The following is a 19,001-nucleotide window of genomic DNA, read 5'->3' as shown; positions in this document are numbered from 1 at the left end:
TCTCTCCGTTTTAAAAATGCTGTGCATCTCTCATTTTAAACTTTGAAAGGAGCATATCATGCATGCCTTCTCCTCTACACACATCTCTATAAGTTGTTTATAGGAGATACATTAACGTCATATGAGCATACCTCATATATATATATATATATATATATATATAATGCCACAATTACCTACAATTTTGCTAACTGCATGCAACGTACAACCTGAATCCTGGGAAACCGATCTTTACTCTTTAACGGTACTGTTCATATGATGCTCCTGGTATATAATAACCATGATAGTACTAAAACCCACATCAAAAGAACAAGATGGATGTTGTTACCTGCTCACTTGCTAGTCCGTTAATGCGAGAACTTTCTTCCTCTAATGTGCTTTTGCTCCAGAGAGAGAGAGAGACGAAAGGCGACTGGCAATGCATGGAGGACATACAGAGAGAAGAAGAAGATAATGATGATGATGGTGATGGCGGTGAGTTGGGAGAGAGATTCCAAGAAATACGGAGAAAGAGAGTGAGAGAAAGAGACGGTGTGTTTAAAGGGGCACAGTTTGACGTCTTCCAGCCGGAAAGGGACAACGCAAGGAGGAGTACATGTACTTTATACAGAGTTATCGCCGAGGTGGCTACCGACTTTGGGCAAAATTAGGGTTTGCCTTTTACTCCCCTGAATTTTTAATATTTTCAAATCGAAACCCCTCCATTCTTTAGAAAATATTATGTGTTAGATTAACACTAACATTGCTGGGAGAGAGGGGGAGTATTCCATCCACTTCAGATTATTATTTTCTAAATAAATAGTAAACACAATAAGTTTCATTTAGAGGAAGCTAGCTTAGAGCCCACCAAAATTTATATTGAGTGGAAGCTAACTTAGAGTCTTTTAGTTATCTTCTTAGTATAATTAAGATAAGTAAGAGTTTGGTTAAGTTTAGTTAACAGTATTAACTGCCCAAGTATTGTATTTGTTAAAATGAGGGTTGGATTTGCAAATATTTTTTTTATTTTTTATTTAAAAAAAGAAGAAGCTTAAAAGTTAAAACGCATGCAGTAGGTATTGCAACAGGGCACCTCCTATTCTCCCAATGGCTTACCAGAGTTTTATAGGGGCCAAGTAGCTGTCCTTTCTATGGTTTGTTTATAAATTACTTGTATCTTAAGGTTTCCTTGGCATAATTTATAATTTGGACCTTGGTCTTTTTACTCTTTTTTGGTTTCTTATTTTTATTTTAAAAGATAAATAAATCTGTTAGGATTTTTTATTTAATATTTTTTAATAAATTATCTATAAATTTAGATTTCTCACTCCACGCTCACAAGCTCTTCGACCCTCTAAAATTAAGCTCTTCATAAGCATTTACTAGTTTCCCAGAGAAAAAGTTCTCTACAAGCTCTTCTCCGCTTGTTGCTACAACTCTCTCTCTCTCTCTCTCTCATCTCTTTACCTCACTTGACACAGGAGATAGACGTCGGCGGTATTAGAATAAATTATGATAAGTTGGGTAGCTTATGGTTATATAAATAGAGTAGATTTGGTTATTATGAATGATAAACTGTGATAGATTTAAATGTTTTTGTGAGATTTTTTTAGCATTTTGATATTGATTTTTGCAGTCCAAATGTTAAGTGACACCATGAGAGGGACAAATAGCAAGGTGAGATAAGTAATACTTTGTATATATTTTCACTACATAGTAACACTATAGGCAAGCATAGTGCATCTCTGAAATGGAGGAATAAATTGCCACTGATGGTATATATATCATGTAATCTAAATGGCCCAGTGGAGTTCCAGGCAATCAAAAAGAAAAACATTGGATAGTGTCAGATACTTTGCACTCATAAGCTCACATTCTTTAACTCTTCCTATCTTGATAAAATTCTGCAGTCCTTGCTCTCACTTCACCTCCAGAAGTAAAATACATCTGAATTCAAGTTTCCATGAACTCAAGCAAATGGCAGTCCTATGTGTGTAGAGCCATGTTAGATTCATACACTTTTCTTGTGAAAACTTTACTGTAGTTTTATCAAATGCCTACTGAGTTAATTCTCAGAAAGAAAATTTGTTGAATTTTCTTCCATAAGTTGCAGACTCACTTGCTGCACTGACATTTTGTAAGATAATGATCATCTTGCACTACTTGGATTTACTTATTTCTACTTTGATTTTAATAAGATTTTTTTTTAGCACTTAGATTTCTATAAAATTTTACAAATTTCCAATCTAGATTTAGCACTTAAGATGGGTAGTTTTGCACTTATCTAGATCTATGTTTATATCATTTGAGTGTAATTTTATGTAATGGTAAGTTTGTGATCATAAAACACTTGAAAAAAATAATGTACAACTTAGAATCAATATATTTAGGGAATACTTTAAACAGCATTGCAAGCAAGATGGGAGAGTGACTACTCCATTTTCTAATAATACTTAGGTGCTGTTTAGCTGCATGCTAGATATATACTTATAAAGTATAACATAAAATTTAGTTTACTAATCTATAAAACCTATGAAATATTATTTTCAATGGCTAGGATGGTCTTAAATGCAGCATCTTGGCGGCCACTCTAATTAAGTAAATGCTAAAACATATTCTCTCAACCTTTAATCGAAAGAAAGAGGAAAGATATAAGACTTCTGTTTACATTGATTTCTTGTATAACACTACGGATACTGTATAGTGAAACCAAATGACCCCTTAGTAAATAGTTGTTCAAAAATGAGGGAGAACAATTGCCGCCTCTCCGTCTCCCTCTCCCTCTCCCTCGCTTTGCCTCCTAATAAAATTTTCTTTTATCTCATATTTTTTGATAGGAAAATATTGTCCATCTTTAAAATTCGACTCAACAAATATCATACACATACAAAAGTTAAACGAAAAGAGATCGGCTAAAAACTACAGAAGATAACAAAAAAAACCTCTCAACCAAAGTACAACTATAACCTATAGTTCTATCTCTGTCAGCCACGACTAAGCTCTCTAAAAACATAATTTATTTTACAATTTTAAAAGTTATTAGTTAAAATTTTTATATCATCAATAAGAACAGAACATGAACTTTCATGATTAAGGAATTATATTATTACATAGCATTCCTGACATTATTAACTCACAAACAAACACAAAAATGATATAATTCCTACGTCAATCAAAGCTGCGATGCCAAATCAGAAGCTCTATCCATTCCCCCACTCTCTCTCTCTTTCTCTCTCTTCCGACCGACCCTATCCACTCGCCTTGTTTCCATATATTTATTATCCACTCTCCCTCAACGAACTCGCAATTCCCCGAATTACCCTTCTCTCCTCCTCCTCTCTCCTTTCTCCGTTTCCTCTCGACCTCTTCCACCGCTTCTTCCATCTCTCCTCTGATACCCTCTATCTCTCTCGCTCGCTCTTAGGGTTCGGGTTAGGGTTAGGATCAGGATTAGGATTAAGGTTAGATTTTCTGGATCGATCTGAACATGAGAGACGACGACCAGCTCTCGCGGCTCATCTACGAGCTCTGCGCCATCCTCCTCACCATCCTCCGGTCCCCTCACGAGTCGCCGGCCCCGGCGCCGGATCAGACGCTGCAGAGGACGGCTCCGCCGGAGAGGAGGCGCCCGGCGAGGAGGACGCAGGTCTCGCCGGCGGGTTTCGCGGCGCTGCTCCTCGGGGCGTCGCTGGCGATGATGCTGTGCGGGTCGGTGACGTTCGTGATCGGGTTCATACTGATGCCGTGGGTGATCGGGCTCGTCGTGGTGTTCTACTTCGTCGGGATCGTTTCGAATATATCCGGATTTGGGAGGGCGATTCTCTGCCCCAATTCTCCTTCGTCTCCGAAGGAGATCTCAGGTTAGGGTTAGGATTCTTTTCTTGATTACATATAAATTCGTGATCCAAGTACTTTATTTTCTTCTCTGTAACTTTTATTTTTGGCGGGGATCTATTGGTTGTTTTAAACTCTCCATGAGATTCTAAGCTGATGTAGTTTTATATGACGGAATTGTATGAAATAATAATATCATAATTTTTCTTTTTGATCTTGATTTGTAAATCTTTTCTTGTTCTAACTAGAGTTTAATGGAAGTTAAAGCTTCTAAAAATTAAAATACAATAATTTAGTTTTCCGCGTGGAAATTATTGTTTATATGCCAATTCACGAGTTTGTTGGAATATCCATTAATATGGTTCGATCAGTTGTCATAATCATGTAGTTGTAGAATATGTTGTCAGCAGTTAAGTATTTATACAGATGCATTGAACTAGTCCTTTTCTTACTCTGAAGTTGCTTGATTGTCCTCATACTTTAGAACTGTGCCATTAGTGATGATAATGTACTCCCCAACCACTTAGACAGTGGATCTTTTGCCATTTAGGTGCCATTTGTCTACAGAAAGATTGATATCCTTTTTCTGCTTTGGCAACAGTTTTTTAAGTTCCAAAGCTTATATATATACACTTGAGGTTTTTTTGGAAAAGAACAAGCAAAATTTTGGTGTATATAAAAGTAGGGCCTTCTTGAATCTTTTAAATTTGATGACGAACCATGATCCTGCTTGAGTAATTCAAAAAGACAAGATAATTTATTGGCATTCTACATGTGAGATGGGACTTCCATCTTTCGTCAGATTCGTATTTACTTATCCTCGCCTTTATGCGCCTTTATGTATTGTATGTCCGTTCTGTGTATTACTTGGAGAATGAAAAGAACTCTTTGGAAGTTTGTTTAGGCAGATTCATAGTTACTCATCCTCATGTTATGTATTGTATTCCATTCTCTGTATTACCTGGAGAAGGGAGAACATTTTGGAAGTTTATTCAGGGATAAGGAAATAGCATCTTTTGTATTTATACATCTTTACATCTAAACATAAATACTTTGTATCAAATGATCATATCAATTTAGTATTCTTTTTAGGATTTTTATGTAATTGCCAAAGGAGACTTTTAAAATATCATAATCATCATTGCATGTTTTAAAATATCATAATCATCATTGCATGTTTTAAAATATCATAATTGCCACTAAAATATTTTGATTTTTTTAGGTTGCTATTATGGTTAGTATTTAGTAGAATATTCCTAACAGATTATTATTAAAGTTAACAAAAACAAGTAAATTACTAAAATGCCCTTCTTTCTTGAAGTTTAGAATGTAAAATATTTGTCAATAATTTGTGTCTCCCATTGAAGAAGGTATTTTTCGTTGTTTTGTAACATTGTAAAATATGAGATAGCTTTTAAATCATTTTAAACAATGTATACAAGGACAAAATAGAATTTTTAATCTAAGTTCGGTTCGATTATAATTGGTTAGAAACTAACATAATGACATTTCTGAAAGACTACAATGATTTCAGTGACTATTATAATATTTTGAAAATGTAGTGGTAATCATGATATTTTGGAAGTTTTTGGTGTCTTATCCCTTCTTTTTATTGCTTGCTATGCTCTTTCCCTGGTTATAAATTTTTGTTCAGATTTGTTTTCTTTCATATTTTTCTTGTTTTATCAATTTATTTTATTGTTTATGATCTTTCTTAATTTTGTTTTTCCTACATCATGGATGGTGTACATCTTACATAGATTTCTTATTTCTATGGATTGCTGTGCGTGTTATCTAATAAAGATATCTAGATCTTTGCAGTCCAAGTTGAATTCTGAATCTTGTCACCATGCTATTTTTCTGTGTGATTTGTTTTTCATCAGAAGGCAAGTCCTGTTATTTTATACTTTCACTTGGCATTGTTAGATATCTATTAATAGAAGAGTTTAGTAAATTACCATAACTCTTATCTCATTTTATTAGTTTCCATGGAAGACATTTAGGTGTGGTAAGGTGGTATCTGATTCGAGATGTAGCCATCTCCAATTGCAATTTCTCATTTTGATGACTTTTCTGTTTGTCCTGATTATTGTCTTCTTAATTTGAAGTAATATTTTGAAGTAAAATAGCTGAAATTTCTAGTGAACTCTTAACTGTGTTGTCATTAGATTCATACATACTATATAAAAAGAAGTGGCTCTTGTGGAGCCTACTTTTGTTGTGGGTATATATTTGTAGGGCTTCTCAGATATGGTTTGGCTGCCGTGTTCTTTTAAAATATTTTTAATTATTGAATGCTCAGGTAAAATTTAACCTTTTCCGATTTAAAATATGTATGTGTAAAAACTTTTAGAATCTGAATATAAGGTTTTAGCTTCATACATTTTCATTGGGCTGTCATATGCTCCCCTTGTGGAAAAGATTTTCTTTTGTTAGGCACTCAAAATTTCCTAAGCTTGTTGACTAGACGAAGAAAAAAGTGTTGGGCAATTAAATTTACTAAGCCTGCCAACAAAACCAGCCCAAGTTAAATGTATGCCTAAGGACTTTTACTTCTGATATTTGCCCCAATTTACTTGCATATCTCACTTTTTATAAATCACATTTTGCAGGTCAGCTCTTCTCAAAACTTCCAATTGTTTAGATCTAAAGTTGCATGAGATGTAAAAGTAGGTTCAGATGGAGGCTTATGGTGGCTGGACTAATTAGCTCGCCCAGAGTTTGCTTCAATTGATGCTGGTGATATCTTCTCTACATCATCGACGACTTTTCTTTATTTTGGTTACATGGTGTACCTTCTATGGGTCCTACACTGTTTAAAGGACCACCCCGTTTTGTTCAGCAGTACCAATGTAGACAAGCAACATATTCCCTATAACACTCTGTCTGATATTCACGTGCCGATGTAAAATGTTCTTGCACATTGCTGCCCAATTTTTATTTGTTGATTCCTCTACTTGATAAATTGTGATGCTCAAAACTAACTGGGTTTGATGCTGTTGGCTGACAATTACTACTGGATTGCTTTCTCCTCCGTGGAACTTGTTAGTGGTACCAGAAATCTACATCACGAAGCAATTGATATCTTTTATGGATTTAGGAAGCCTTTTGTTTGGATGAAGGGAAAAGGATATTTCAAAATTGTCCTGCATTTATGACATCTTGTTTTCAATACTTCAGAGCTATTTAGCAAATTATCTAACCAGTTATTGTGTTCTTTCTTTGTTTACAGGAGCACATGATTAGAGAGCTTTGCGTTAGGGAAAGGAACCAAAAAAAAAAAAAATATAGAAGTAAATTACAGCTGTTTTTGACTCTGCTAAAACCGATCAGGTTTATTTTTCTTCGAGAAAAGTTTATTTTCTTCCTCTCTGAATCTGCTTGCTTTTCTCCTTTCACCCACCTTCCTCTCCTATTACCCTGCTTCCTCTCCTATGTCAATATTCCCCCTTTTTAGACTTCATGTTGGTGGGAAGATATGCAATGATCATATGGAGAAGTTTGTGATGGCCTTTCATTAGCTTGCTCATGCAATTACATTTTGATGTCTGCTTTTCTTCTTAGGATAACTATATCTTGACCTCCTTAACTATTGCTCATTTTTATATAACGTTTTTCATTTATTTTTTCGCAACACATCGACTCTCTTGATTATAAGAACTTTCCAAATGCCCATTTCGTTAGTTATCTGTTAGATTTTTCCCATTGAAAAATAACATGCTGACTGTCAGACGATCAATTTTAGATCCTTGAATTATTTAGAGCAAAGAAAGATAGGAAAGTAGATGATAAAATGACTATTTGATATTTTCTGGTAATATCATCAACAGGGTGAGAAGGTTGCTATAGTTTACGAGGTTAATGTGTGGATTCCAATAAATAGTACTTGGGGAGGTCTTGATGTAATTATTCCTTTCTTCTTGTACTATCTGCATCTATTCACTACAAACAACTAACCAAAGCCTTCTCCACATCTTTTAAGATGCCTTGCTTGCTTTCACAAGTAGTGTTATTATACCTTAAAAAGCTTCTCCTCCACATTTACTCTTCTTAGTCTTCTTCCTCTTTCATTTCTTAATCTTGAAGCATGGCATGCATTCCTTTCCTCCCCGAGACATGGATTTTGCTACCTATAAGTCAGCCAAATCTAGGAAACTGGAAAGAAAAAGACCAACATCAAGATGTCCTCTACTGATTGGGGCCCGATAATTGTTGCAGTGATCCTCTTCATCCTTCTTTCTCCGGGGCTGCTCTTCCAGCTGCCGGCGAGGACAAGGGTGGTAGAGTTTGGCAACATGGGCACCAGTGGTATCTCAATTCTAGTTCACAGCATCCTTTACTTTTGTGTGCTAACTATACTCCTCGTTGCGATTGGTATACATGTACATGCTGCTTGATACAAGATAGGAGTACTGTTTTAATTCACTGCCATTCTTGACATGATCTACTTGTATCTTTTTCACCTCATATTTTGAAGAGCATTTGATTGTTATGCTGTAGTCTTCCATTTTACTGTGAAAGGTTGGTGACCTTTACGCCATGTACGTGTTAAAGATTAATAATTGACGGTGTCTTGCTCCACTGGACAGGAATGCTGAACTTTAAATCAAATAAAGTTATTAATCAAAATTCTGCATTCTCCTACTAAATTCCTCACTCTTCACGAGGTATTCGGCTCCTCTTTGATAATCTTAAAGGCCTCCATCGAGTTTGTTTATGGAATTAATTTTGACCCTCTTGGAATCAATCAGATGCCCAACTGGATTGCTCAACATTTTGCTAGCAATGCCGACTCCCCCCCCTTGTCAGCTCGGATCACCACACCTGCCCCCACCTTGGCACTTTGCCATTATAAAGGCTCCGTTGATGTTTGATCTTAAGCCAACCTATATTTGACGGTTTTCATTTCTTGTTGTTTTTGGGTTTGGTCTAAGCCTCTTTGGTCGGCTTAGCGTATTCTTTGGCAAGCTAGGTTGCTCTTGCCGCTATCACCTTAGGGCCAACTCTCTCCTTGGAACACTTAGTTTCGAGGTTGTGGCAATCAAACACCTAGTTTCGAGGTTCTAATTGGGCTCCCCATGCACCTACCTCCTCGGCAAACTAATCCTAACCCGAGATGAACATCCCCGAATAGAGTTGTCTCAGCTCTTCCTATACTGCCATGGCAAAGTGGCACGGAAAGAGTAGGTGTGCCAAACTTGCGCACAACAAAAAGGCAAGCAACCGACGACCAGGCCACAAAGGGTGCACCACCTATCATCCGACGCCAGTCGTAAAGTATGCGGATATGACATCATTGACAACTCATTTTTGCAAACCTTCCAGCATAATGTTTTGATGCGCGGTGCCACTAACAATCCGCAAAGCCTCCTCTAGCTTAGCTTAGCCATCTTTCACTTGAAATGCTATTAAGAAAATTGTAAATAAATTTGACTTTTAGTTCTCCCGAAGGATGCATGCACCAAATCCATTTATCATCCAATCCTACCCTTTCACCTTGCATAATAGCTATTTGGAAGGCTAAGTTTTCTCCTCCCTTGATAATTCTCTACCACATCCACACTTCCCTATTCAGTAAGTCTGCTACCAATAGATTCTCGTCCATCAAAGCAGACCCAATGACTCTCGGTTGTCTACACCATGACACACCAACAAGCCAAGGGGAAGTCGAATGACTCTCGGTTGTCTACACCATGACACACCAACAAGCCAAGGGGAAGTCGCCGCTCTGGTACCTCTACCATTATTGCCTACTAACTTTCTACAACCACCTTTGATCCTGTCCATTGCATGGTTTAATGCCCGCCGGACGCACGACGATGCTGGAGCCACTTTGGTTGCCCAAGGATCTAGCTCTCCATATTTGGCTATCAAAATATTAACCCAAGGAACATTCTCTTAGTATAGAACCTTGAAAGCTAGCTTGCCTAGTAGTGTTGCCCTAATTAGTTTTAATCTTCGCACCACCAGCCCACCATCCTCCTTGTTTAGGGTCATTGCATCCCAACCAATGAGATGCATTCTACATCATTATCTGAAGAAGGATGTAGTTGTTCATCTAATCTTCTCCAGTATAACTTTTGGCACCCACGTACTCTTGAGCTTGAAAACAAGCCTTCCACTTGGTTTTCAACTGTAACGCTATAAAACAACAAGGGTTTTACAAGTCCAAAAGATTTCAACAAACTCGGCATCGGCAAGAATATAGAGCTAAGAGGGTTAAGGCCTGAACATGATTGTGGTGCGACCACATGAAGACTCGACACTTACAAACTTGCAATAACGTTAGATCAATTTTGTCTCAATTGTATTATTTTTCCAAATAGTCGAATTCATTTCCAAATGAAAATCAATTGAATTCCATCTAAACTTGGTTACAAATTAAAACACCTTAACAAATGTATTTATATTCCTAAATTCTGATGTTTCAAGACAATCAGGTCCACCTATGTCAACATGATTTGGTCCATTATATATATATATATATATATATAAGAGGACCATCTCAATATAAATCGGAGCCTAAGGTTAGGATTCCATTTTAGAGCCCTTTTAAATTAGAGCTTATAAATTAAAAATGAAAAAAAAATTTAGCTTTCTATGCTAAGTGATAATTTTAACAATTTTTAATTTATGAGCAAAAGGAATTTTAAATAAAAAAAAAGAGTCCCAAGATAACATATTTACATTCCCCCAATGCATATAGGCCTTTTGAGCTGAAAAACATAAGTAAGCCTAGGTCTGAGTGTTAAAATTCATTTTAATTTTTACCTACATTTGACATGATTTCACTACTATATACATTGCTATGTGAATATTAGGTTGAAATGTTTCAAAAATATAAGTAGTGGACATATGTTCAAAGTTAATGTTTTATTGTACTGTATATATTGATGAGATATTGAGAGAAACTAATGGAATTGAACTTTGATTTTTCCTCTCCTGAAAAAACTAATGAAATTGAGAATTTATGCTCCTCTCGAGGTTTAATCATACATTAGATTCGTAAATTGGAAAAACATACAATTTTCTTAGTGATTCATGTACAAGTAGCATTTTGTGCCAACTCAATTTCAAATGTTGTAGTATTAAAGTTCCAAGTTAAAATGAGATGCCGTGTATTTTTTTTTCTTTTCTAAGAGAGAGAGAGAAAGCCGGTAGGCGGTGATTTTATTTAATCCTTAAATAAAACCCTGATACATAATAGAAGAGAAAGATAGAGCGATCTCTTTGACACAAGACCTTTACTTGTTTATAATAATAAATATCGTGATAATAAAAAATAAGACATCAAGCTCAAGGATGCAAACAAAAAATAACAAGAGAAATAGTTCTAAGAGATACACAGATGCAAAGTATCTATCACCAACCTGTGGCTTCGTCATGTTTGTCACGGCCGTGGAGAAGGAAGGTGGTTACAATGGGTTACGAGATGGGTGGAGCTGGGTTGAGTAGTGAAGGGTTGAGTCCTCCATTATGAGCCACTCTACTATACAGTCATCCACCACCACTTTGATCATCCGCTACCCTTTGACAATCGTTGCAGTGTTAAATATTTATCGATCTACCAAATTCTAATATTCCTTCACTCTTTTATATTTAAATTTTCACCTTGACCTCTAACGTATATAAAACAAAATCTATTAAATTTGTAACTCGTGAGGCTACCACTATAAAAATTTTCATAAATTTCTTATATCTAGATCAGTTCAAATCTAGTTTGTAACATGGAAGGAGGAGGGTGTAGCTACAACTGCAATAATGGTGGCAACAACAATGTAGTAGCTCGGTGGAGAGGGCTAGTTTAGAGGTAGAGGAGCTGAGACTACTAAGAAGAGAGATGAGAGTAAGGAAGGGAAGATTAGGACCTTGATAGGGGGAGAGTTTAGACAAGGGTATGATAGGGTAATTGGTGGAGCTCAGGCTATTCTTGGGCGTCACCAGCTACTGCTAGAGGAGGTTGGGAGCTTGAGAGAGAGAGAGAGAGAGAAATTAGGGCAAGTGTTCATTATTTTTACTTGAGTGCTCACCACACTCTTAAGTGGGTACTCATGACCAACTAACTAAGTGTAGGACTCACGACTTTGAGTGACACAAATAAACCAAGTGTAGAAATATATGACTAAACTCAACTAAGTACAGAAATAAATAGTGTAGAAAATAGAAATTGACTCAACCAAATCAACTAGACCTCTCCTAAGCCAGGTCATAATAGTCTACTACACTTCCGTCGCTTTGTCCTCAAGGTGTGAAGTTAGGAAAATGCTTAGCTATCTTGGACTCAAGCTCTTATATAGCGTTGTTGGAGTGTCGACCCAACCACTTTACCAAAACTTCTGTCTGCAGCCTCCCATCTCTATATCATCCTGAAGAGCACCTTGGCATGGTTACTTTTAGAGTAGGATTAATGATACATAAAGAATATTTATTCATAAATTAGGACTCTCTTACATACATTTTACAACCAAACAATTATTTATGTATATTTTGGTCAAAGTCACTTATGCACAAAATCTTATTGTAGATAAAAGATGTGATAAAATTATGCACATTTTGCAAACAAGATTTTTAGTACAATTAACATAATTATTCATAGTTAGTAACCAAACACAAATTCTTGCGTAAACGTCTTTAAGATAAGCATTCTGTTTTACAATCAAATAACAAAATGCGAGTAAAATTCTAGATGTACAATATTTATATTTAAAAGGTGTGTATAAAGTTATCCTTAATGCACGAACCAAACGAGGCCTAACATAAGAGTGAAAGATATGGTATAAGTAATCACCTATTGTAACAAAGGAATAAATTATAATCTACTATTGTAACAAAGGAATAAATACTTAACTTTATTTGTTCAAAATTGAGTTGCAGCGGTTAGTCAACAGTTAATGAAGATGTGAAAAAGATTTAATTATCCCCATAGGTGTGTGTATATATACATATATATATATAATAGGAGTAATTTGGTCATTTAGTAATGCACCTATGATGAGAAATATTGGCGCCACTAAACTATCATTTGGCTTAGATAAAAAAATTAATAGTTGCAATCTGATCTGGATCATAGATAATTAAGGTGATTCAGTTTTGATGTACGACTGAGTAAACTAAAATCATGTCAAGGCAAAGCACGATATCATGTGAAAAGGTAAGGATACTCCAAATCTGGGACTTGAAAAGATCCCATAGGAATTCTTGATCTCTTTCTTAATCTCTCTCAATTCGAAGATCCTGAATGGAATAGTTGGCACTAGAAATGGTGGAAATAGTGAGGCAAGAATGGGGAGAAGGAACAAATAAATCCTTAAATTTATAAATTTGTGTTGAGCTTTTGCAAAGATAATCAATTTAGTTAGTCTTTAAATTTTTAAAGCTCCAACCTCAGAATCTATTTCCCATCACACTACACTTTTGCATAGCAAAAATATAAAGAATCACACTTAGAAAGCCAATCAAGGTCTAATTAATTCAAGCCAGGTAGTTGATTTATTGAGCAAAACTACATCTTTCCATTATTAATAACAAACAGAGAAAAATATCAACAAAAAAAAGAAACAAATGAGAGGATCAATTAACTCTCTCTCTCTCTCTCTCTCTTTCTCTTTCTCTTGAGAGCTAGCTAGCCAAGATACATGTGGACGCCAATGGCCAAGAGGAAGATGGCAATGAGAGCGAAGTAGATGATGGAGTGTATGAATATGGAGACGCTGCTGGTCTGCATTGTGCCGAACTCCACCACCTTGTCCTTCCCTGGAATCTGAATGAGTAGTCCAGGCGTGAGGAGGACGAAGAGGATCACTGCAACAAAAACTGGACCCCAATCAGACATCTCTCTCTCCCTCTCCCCTCTCTCTAGTTCTTCTAATGCTACTTCTACTACTACTACTAATGCAAATACTAATACTTGTCTTCCAATAGGAAAAGGAGGAGGCAAAGGAGAGGTTGGAATAAGAGAAGGTAAGGGAATCAAGCTAGGAAGATTGTGGAAGGAAAGGCAAAGGACCCACTCACTACGCTACCTTTAACTGCTCCTCCTCGTCATGCTTGGATAGACTCGTGGAGGAAAGTGGAGAGGGGGACAAAAGAGACGTTGGGTGTGAAGCTTCTTTCTCTCAAGTGGGTTCTAGAGAAGACTCCATGATTGGTATGGTATCATATATAATCCTTTTCCTTTGTTTGGATTTGAGGGAAGACTAATTATGCGATTGAAGGTTTTGATTAAACAATCAAAGCGGTAGGAGTAACCACATGGATCTCTCTCACAGTTTATTCTAAGATAGAGAGATTAGGTCGATAGGTTTATGATATAGAATAGATTACAACTAGATCGATGAACAATGATTCGATATTACTTAAAATTTTATTAAGAAAACAAACTTGCGACGTTAATCCCTGTGGAGGTGTATAGTGATAGAGAGAGAGAGAGTGAGAAAAAGAAAATTAAAAAGAGAAAGTGGAAGCAATATCAGAAAGGGAGAAAGACAGGTTGATATAGATAAAGAGGGAGAGAGTTTGAGAAAGATTGAAAGAGTTTGCGAGGGTAAGAGAGAGCTGAAGACTAATTAAAACCATAAACTGGGTGGAAGTTGTTATCAGGAGAGGAAAAAGTGAGGAAAGTTGAGAGGGAAAGAATTTATAGAGATTGAAAGGGAAAGAGAGCACAGATGTCTTTAAGAAAATCTGTTTTTATTTACTATAGTCCGAATGCAACTTCTTATTCCACAGCAACGATGGCTAAACATCATAATAATTATCCTATTTTAGAATACAAATACTATTTATCAGATTACATCTTATGTCACATACTAACCTAATTATTAATTTACTCTTAATTTTTTTTCTGTTAACCTATTTTATTTTAAATTAAAATGTATTCATAGTAATCTCATAAAAAATACGTATTTTTCATCTTTTCATTGTTTTATAGGGATAATTACTTTTTCACCCTTTGAACTATCACCCATTTCTACATTGACCTCCTGTGGTACATACTGACCCTCCAAACTATCAGAAATATCTCATTTGATTCCTTTCGTTAGGATTCCGTTACCCATTTCCATCCAAAAGATATCACGTGATAATCACCTGACAAATATATGACAATTTTACCCTCGTACATGTGAAAGTCAAATACTAAGTCATGAGAAACTTTTAGTGGACCAAAATACCCCTCATTCTCTCCCTCTATTACTACAGCCTCAACCTAGCCCACCGCAGCCTCCACTGCCATAGCCACCGCATCCACGGCATTGACCACCGTCACCTCTTCCACAGCCTACAATCGTCTTCCTCTCTGGCATGCTCGAGCTCGAATACATCACAAGATTCGCATTCCCGTTGGAACGCCGTCGCCCTCTTCTTAGAGCTCTCTCTCTCCAAATGCCTCGCGCCATCATCTCCAAGCCTGGCATCCCTCTTCTCCGAGTCTGACGTCGCCATTGCCCTCTTCTCCGAGCCTGGCATCGGCAAAAAGATCTCAAGAGCCGTTGGGGAGGATAGAGACTGGCGTCACTATTGCCCTCTTCTCCGAGCCCGGCATCGCCAAAGAGATCGCAAGAGTCGTTGAGAAAGAGGATGGAGGGATCATGATCGAGATTAAAGCAGTGGAGGGGTAATTTGGTCAATTCATTAATTCTGTCAACGACGTCAGGGGGGGTGAGGTAATTCTGATAGTTTAGGGACCAGTTTATACCAAAAAAGAGTTTAGGAGGTCAATATGAAAATGTGTGATAGTTTAGAGGGTGAAAAGAGAATTATCCCTTCTTTATATTGCATTAAAAGCAATTATTACACTCTTACTTTAGAAAATAAGTGAACATAAGAGTAGGTATTCCTATAATAAAGATCTCATTTTCAGAATAACAAATAGGAATACCTATTCAAAAATTGATCTTATTTCTAAAAAAAAACAACGTCTAAAATAATAACAAAAGTGTAGAATATTAAAGCATAAAATAAGGAACTCAAGCACACAAAGTTTTAAAAAATCTCAAAATCTATGTCAAAAACCACTTAAATCGAACTAATCATATAAATCAACTATAGCAGTTATAAGATATCCATTGATATCCAAGATATATTATTTCTCATGAATGTTTGTTTTCCAACCTCCATAACTCGAGAGGTTGAGGATTCTGTGTCAGTCAGTAGCCTTCTGGACTCTTCAAAATCTAAAGTAGATGAGACGTGGAAATATGACTCAACACTTACTATTACAAAGCTTCTAAAGTCATGATGATATCCAAAACTCTCTCAAAATAAGTAAGAAAAGATGCTTTAAAATTAGGTTAGAATCCTCTTATATATCTTTTAACTATGGTTATTCAAACGCCCTAGGGTGTGTTCGAACGCTCGATGATTTAAAATTCTCTTTATCGAATCTTATTCTTAAACTAGTTAAAATCACTCTCGTCTCCTACTTTATTACTAAAATCACAGTGCGAAACTTATCTTGATCTTTTGAGTTTTGTCATAAATCTTCATAAAACCTATGCATATGATCATACAAGAATTATAACTTTTAATAAATTATTATATTTTGTAACTGATTGTGTTAGGTATAAATTTTGGGACCACCCAAAATTTGATAGCAAGAATAATTTAAGGGGCCTCCCAAAGTTTTGATTAAATACTTTGTGTCTAGATTCGTACAACAATTTTAGATAACTTTAAAAATTAATCATATTTTGTAACTTATTGTCAACTTGGTAAATTATTTAAGGACCCTCCCATAACTTTGATTAAAAAAAATATGATAACGTATAATTTTAGTGTCTAATTGATCAAGTTTACTGATTTTTAGAGATATCATATTATATATATATATATATATATATATATATTATAAATTTTTTAATTTTGCCCTCTCCTTTTTTATTTATTTGAGTTTTGACTTTTTATTTTTTTCGTTTATCTAAATTGATCCTTGTTTTTTTATTAATTTGCTATCTACTAACGCGTGAGACCACCAAACTAATAAAGTATGATATAGGGCTGTCAAAATAATCAAGCAGGCTCGAGCTCGGCTCGATAATGCTCGATCAAGCTCAGCTCGAAAATAGACTAAGCCGAGCTTGATCCCAAGCCGGCTTGATCGCGTCGGCTCGATAAGACTCGAATATATATATATATATATATATATATATATATATATATATATATATATATATATATATATATATAATATGAGTAATATCAAACTAATATGAACCATCAAATCAAAACATTTTCACCCATTTAGAATTCCGATCATTATTTTCTGACATAATTATCTTTATAATTTATTATTTATATTTTGGTTGCTTATAGTTTTTAACATTTTTATCTTTATTGCTTATAATTTATATTATGGTAATATTTATATCTTTATAGTTGAATTATGTTTTATTTCAAGCTTGATTCAAGTCTAAATGAATTCAAGCTTGCTCAGGCTCGAAAATGGTTTGAAATTAATAAAGCTTAAAATTGTTAATTGAGCAGCTCGTTTAAGCTCGAAATTAGCTCGAGTTCGAAACTGGCTTGGATTGAAATTATTTCAATTCAAGTTTAATCACAAAGGCAGGCTCGAAATTAATTTCAATCCAAGCTTGATTAGAACCGGGCTAGATCAAGGCTCATTTACACCTATTACGATGTATACTTTCAGCAGTTTAGAAGTTATATTTTAATATATAAATATATATTAAAAAAAATAGTGTTTGTAGATTTAGAATTACAAAAAAAAGGACGGATAGAAATGAAAATAAGATAAAAAAAATCGAAGGGGAAAAATAAAATTTTCCCTATATTAAATATGTCAAGATAAACACAAATTGAATATGACAAGACTACCACATCTTAATGAAGTGATGCTCTACCTATACCTACTTTAAAATCATATTCCTAGCCATCACAATGCTACGATAGAAAATTAGTGATAATAGTAGTAGCAACAATAATATGGAGAAATATTTATTAAAAAAACATAATAATGTATATAGAAATACATATATATATATATATATATATATTAGGAGATATATATATATATAGTTGATTGTATTTTATTGCACTGTATTTGTTAAACACATGTTTGGTTAGTTATATTTTATATAATGTATTTAGTAAATAAGTATTTAATTAAAGAGATGGGTTAGGATTGAGTTAGGTGTTAAAATGAGATGAGAAAAGACTCCATCTAGCCATCCTAATTTAATCCATCTAATCCAACCCTAATCTATCTCTCTCCTTTTATTTCAATTCTAACCTAACCTAACCCTAATTCATCTTTACTCTCCTCTCTTCGATTCTCCTCTAATTGAGTACTTATTTACTAAATATATTATTAGGAAAATATAACTAACTAAATACGTGTTTAATAAATACAATGCTATAAAATACAATCAACCAAACAAGTCATTTATTTCTCTAAATATAATATCGAGAGAAATATGTTATCGTAGGATGATTATGAAAATTTAAGAGGATGTAGCCTCATGAGTTAAAGTTCTAATGGCCTTAGTTTTACTTAAATTGGATGTCAGAATGAAAAGATAAAAATAAAATAGTAAAGATAGGTCAGGGCTGATGTCGTGGCTGTCGTCGGAGGGTGGCAGACGGCTAAGGGTGGTGGTGGACGACCATATTGTAGGGTGGTTGCTGGAGGTAAGATGTGGTTAGGGTTTAGATGCTTGAAAAAGGTCTACGGTTATGATCTACTCCTATAAAAATAAAAACAATCTAACGGCTAAAGTAAAAAAAAAAAGATAAGGACAAAAATAATAATCGGCTAAACTTAGATTCATTCCATATCGGATCCACATGTGGATTATCCGATTTATTTAAAATTCAAATAACAAAATAAAGCTAGCTAACTAACTAAATCGGCCTTCTTTATCTTTGTCGGATTAATCCTTTGTTTTGCCAAAGATAGACTCCGAATCTGAAGAGGTCGTGAATACCAAAGTTGTAGATGGCAATCTTATCCTTCCAGCGTCTGTAGAATATTTTTTCAAAATAGAGCTGAATTTAGCTAATTAAATAAAATCCTAATATTTAACTAAATTAAATAAGCAAATAAGATAACTAAACTCAATCCATTAAGTTTAATCTCTCCTTGATGTGATTCGATCTAACTCTATTCGTATCAAAATATGTATCTCTTAACACGTGTTTCTAAATATAAAAAAAATCAATGGCCACCTTAT

General features: G+C 35.0%; 3 protein-coding genes across 3 annotated transcripts; 2 read left to right on the top strand and 1 right to left on the bottom strand.

The window, feature by feature from the left end:
• The first annotated feature begins 3,260 nt into the window (after nucleotides 1-3,260).
• LOC140768853 (uncharacterized) lies at nucleotides 3,261-6,736 on the top strand. Its single transcript, XM_073109291.1, has 2 exons — nucleotides 3,261-3,839; nucleotides 6,426-6,736. The coding sequence occupies exons 1-2, from the start codon at nucleotides 3,467-3,469 to the stop codon at nucleotides 6,455-6,457; spliced, it is 405 nt and encodes a 134-aa protein (XP_072965392.1). The 5' UTR covers nucleotides 3,261-3,466; the 3' UTR covers nucleotides 6,458-6,736.
• Nucleotides 6,737-7,477: 741 nt separating this feature from the next.
• On the top strand, nucleotides 7,478-8,402 carry LOC140768854 (uncharacterized). The gene has a single exon (XM_073109292.1). It carries the CDS (start codon nucleotides 7,995-7,997, stop codon nucleotides 8,208-8,210), a length of 216 nt encoding a protein of 71 aa, XP_072965393.1. The 5' UTR covers nucleotides 7,478-7,994; the 3' UTR covers nucleotides 8,211-8,402.
• A 4,854-nt stretch (nucleotides 8,403-13,256) lies between these two features.
• LOC140768899 (uncharacterized) lies at nucleotides 13,257-14,261 on the bottom strand. Its single transcript, XM_073109360.1, has one exon. It carries the CDS (start codon nucleotides 13,643-13,645, stop codon nucleotides 13,436-13,438), a length of 210 nt encoding a protein of 69 aa, XP_072965461.1. The 5' UTR covers nucleotides 13,646-14,261; the 3' UTR covers nucleotides 13,257-13,435.
• Nucleotides 14,262-19,001: the final 4,740 nt, after the last annotated feature.

Source organism: Typha angustifolia, chromosome 10 (genome assembly GCF_048772165.1).
Source record: "Typha angustifolia cultivar Huaian chromosome 10, ASM4877216v1, whole genome shotgun sequence".
NCBI lineage: Eukaryota > Viridiplantae > Streptophyta > Magnoliopsida > Poales > Typhaceae > Typha > Typha angustifolia.
The sequence above is the reverse complement of the archived record's forward strand: the minus strand, read 5'-3'. Positions and strand labels throughout refer to the sequence as shown.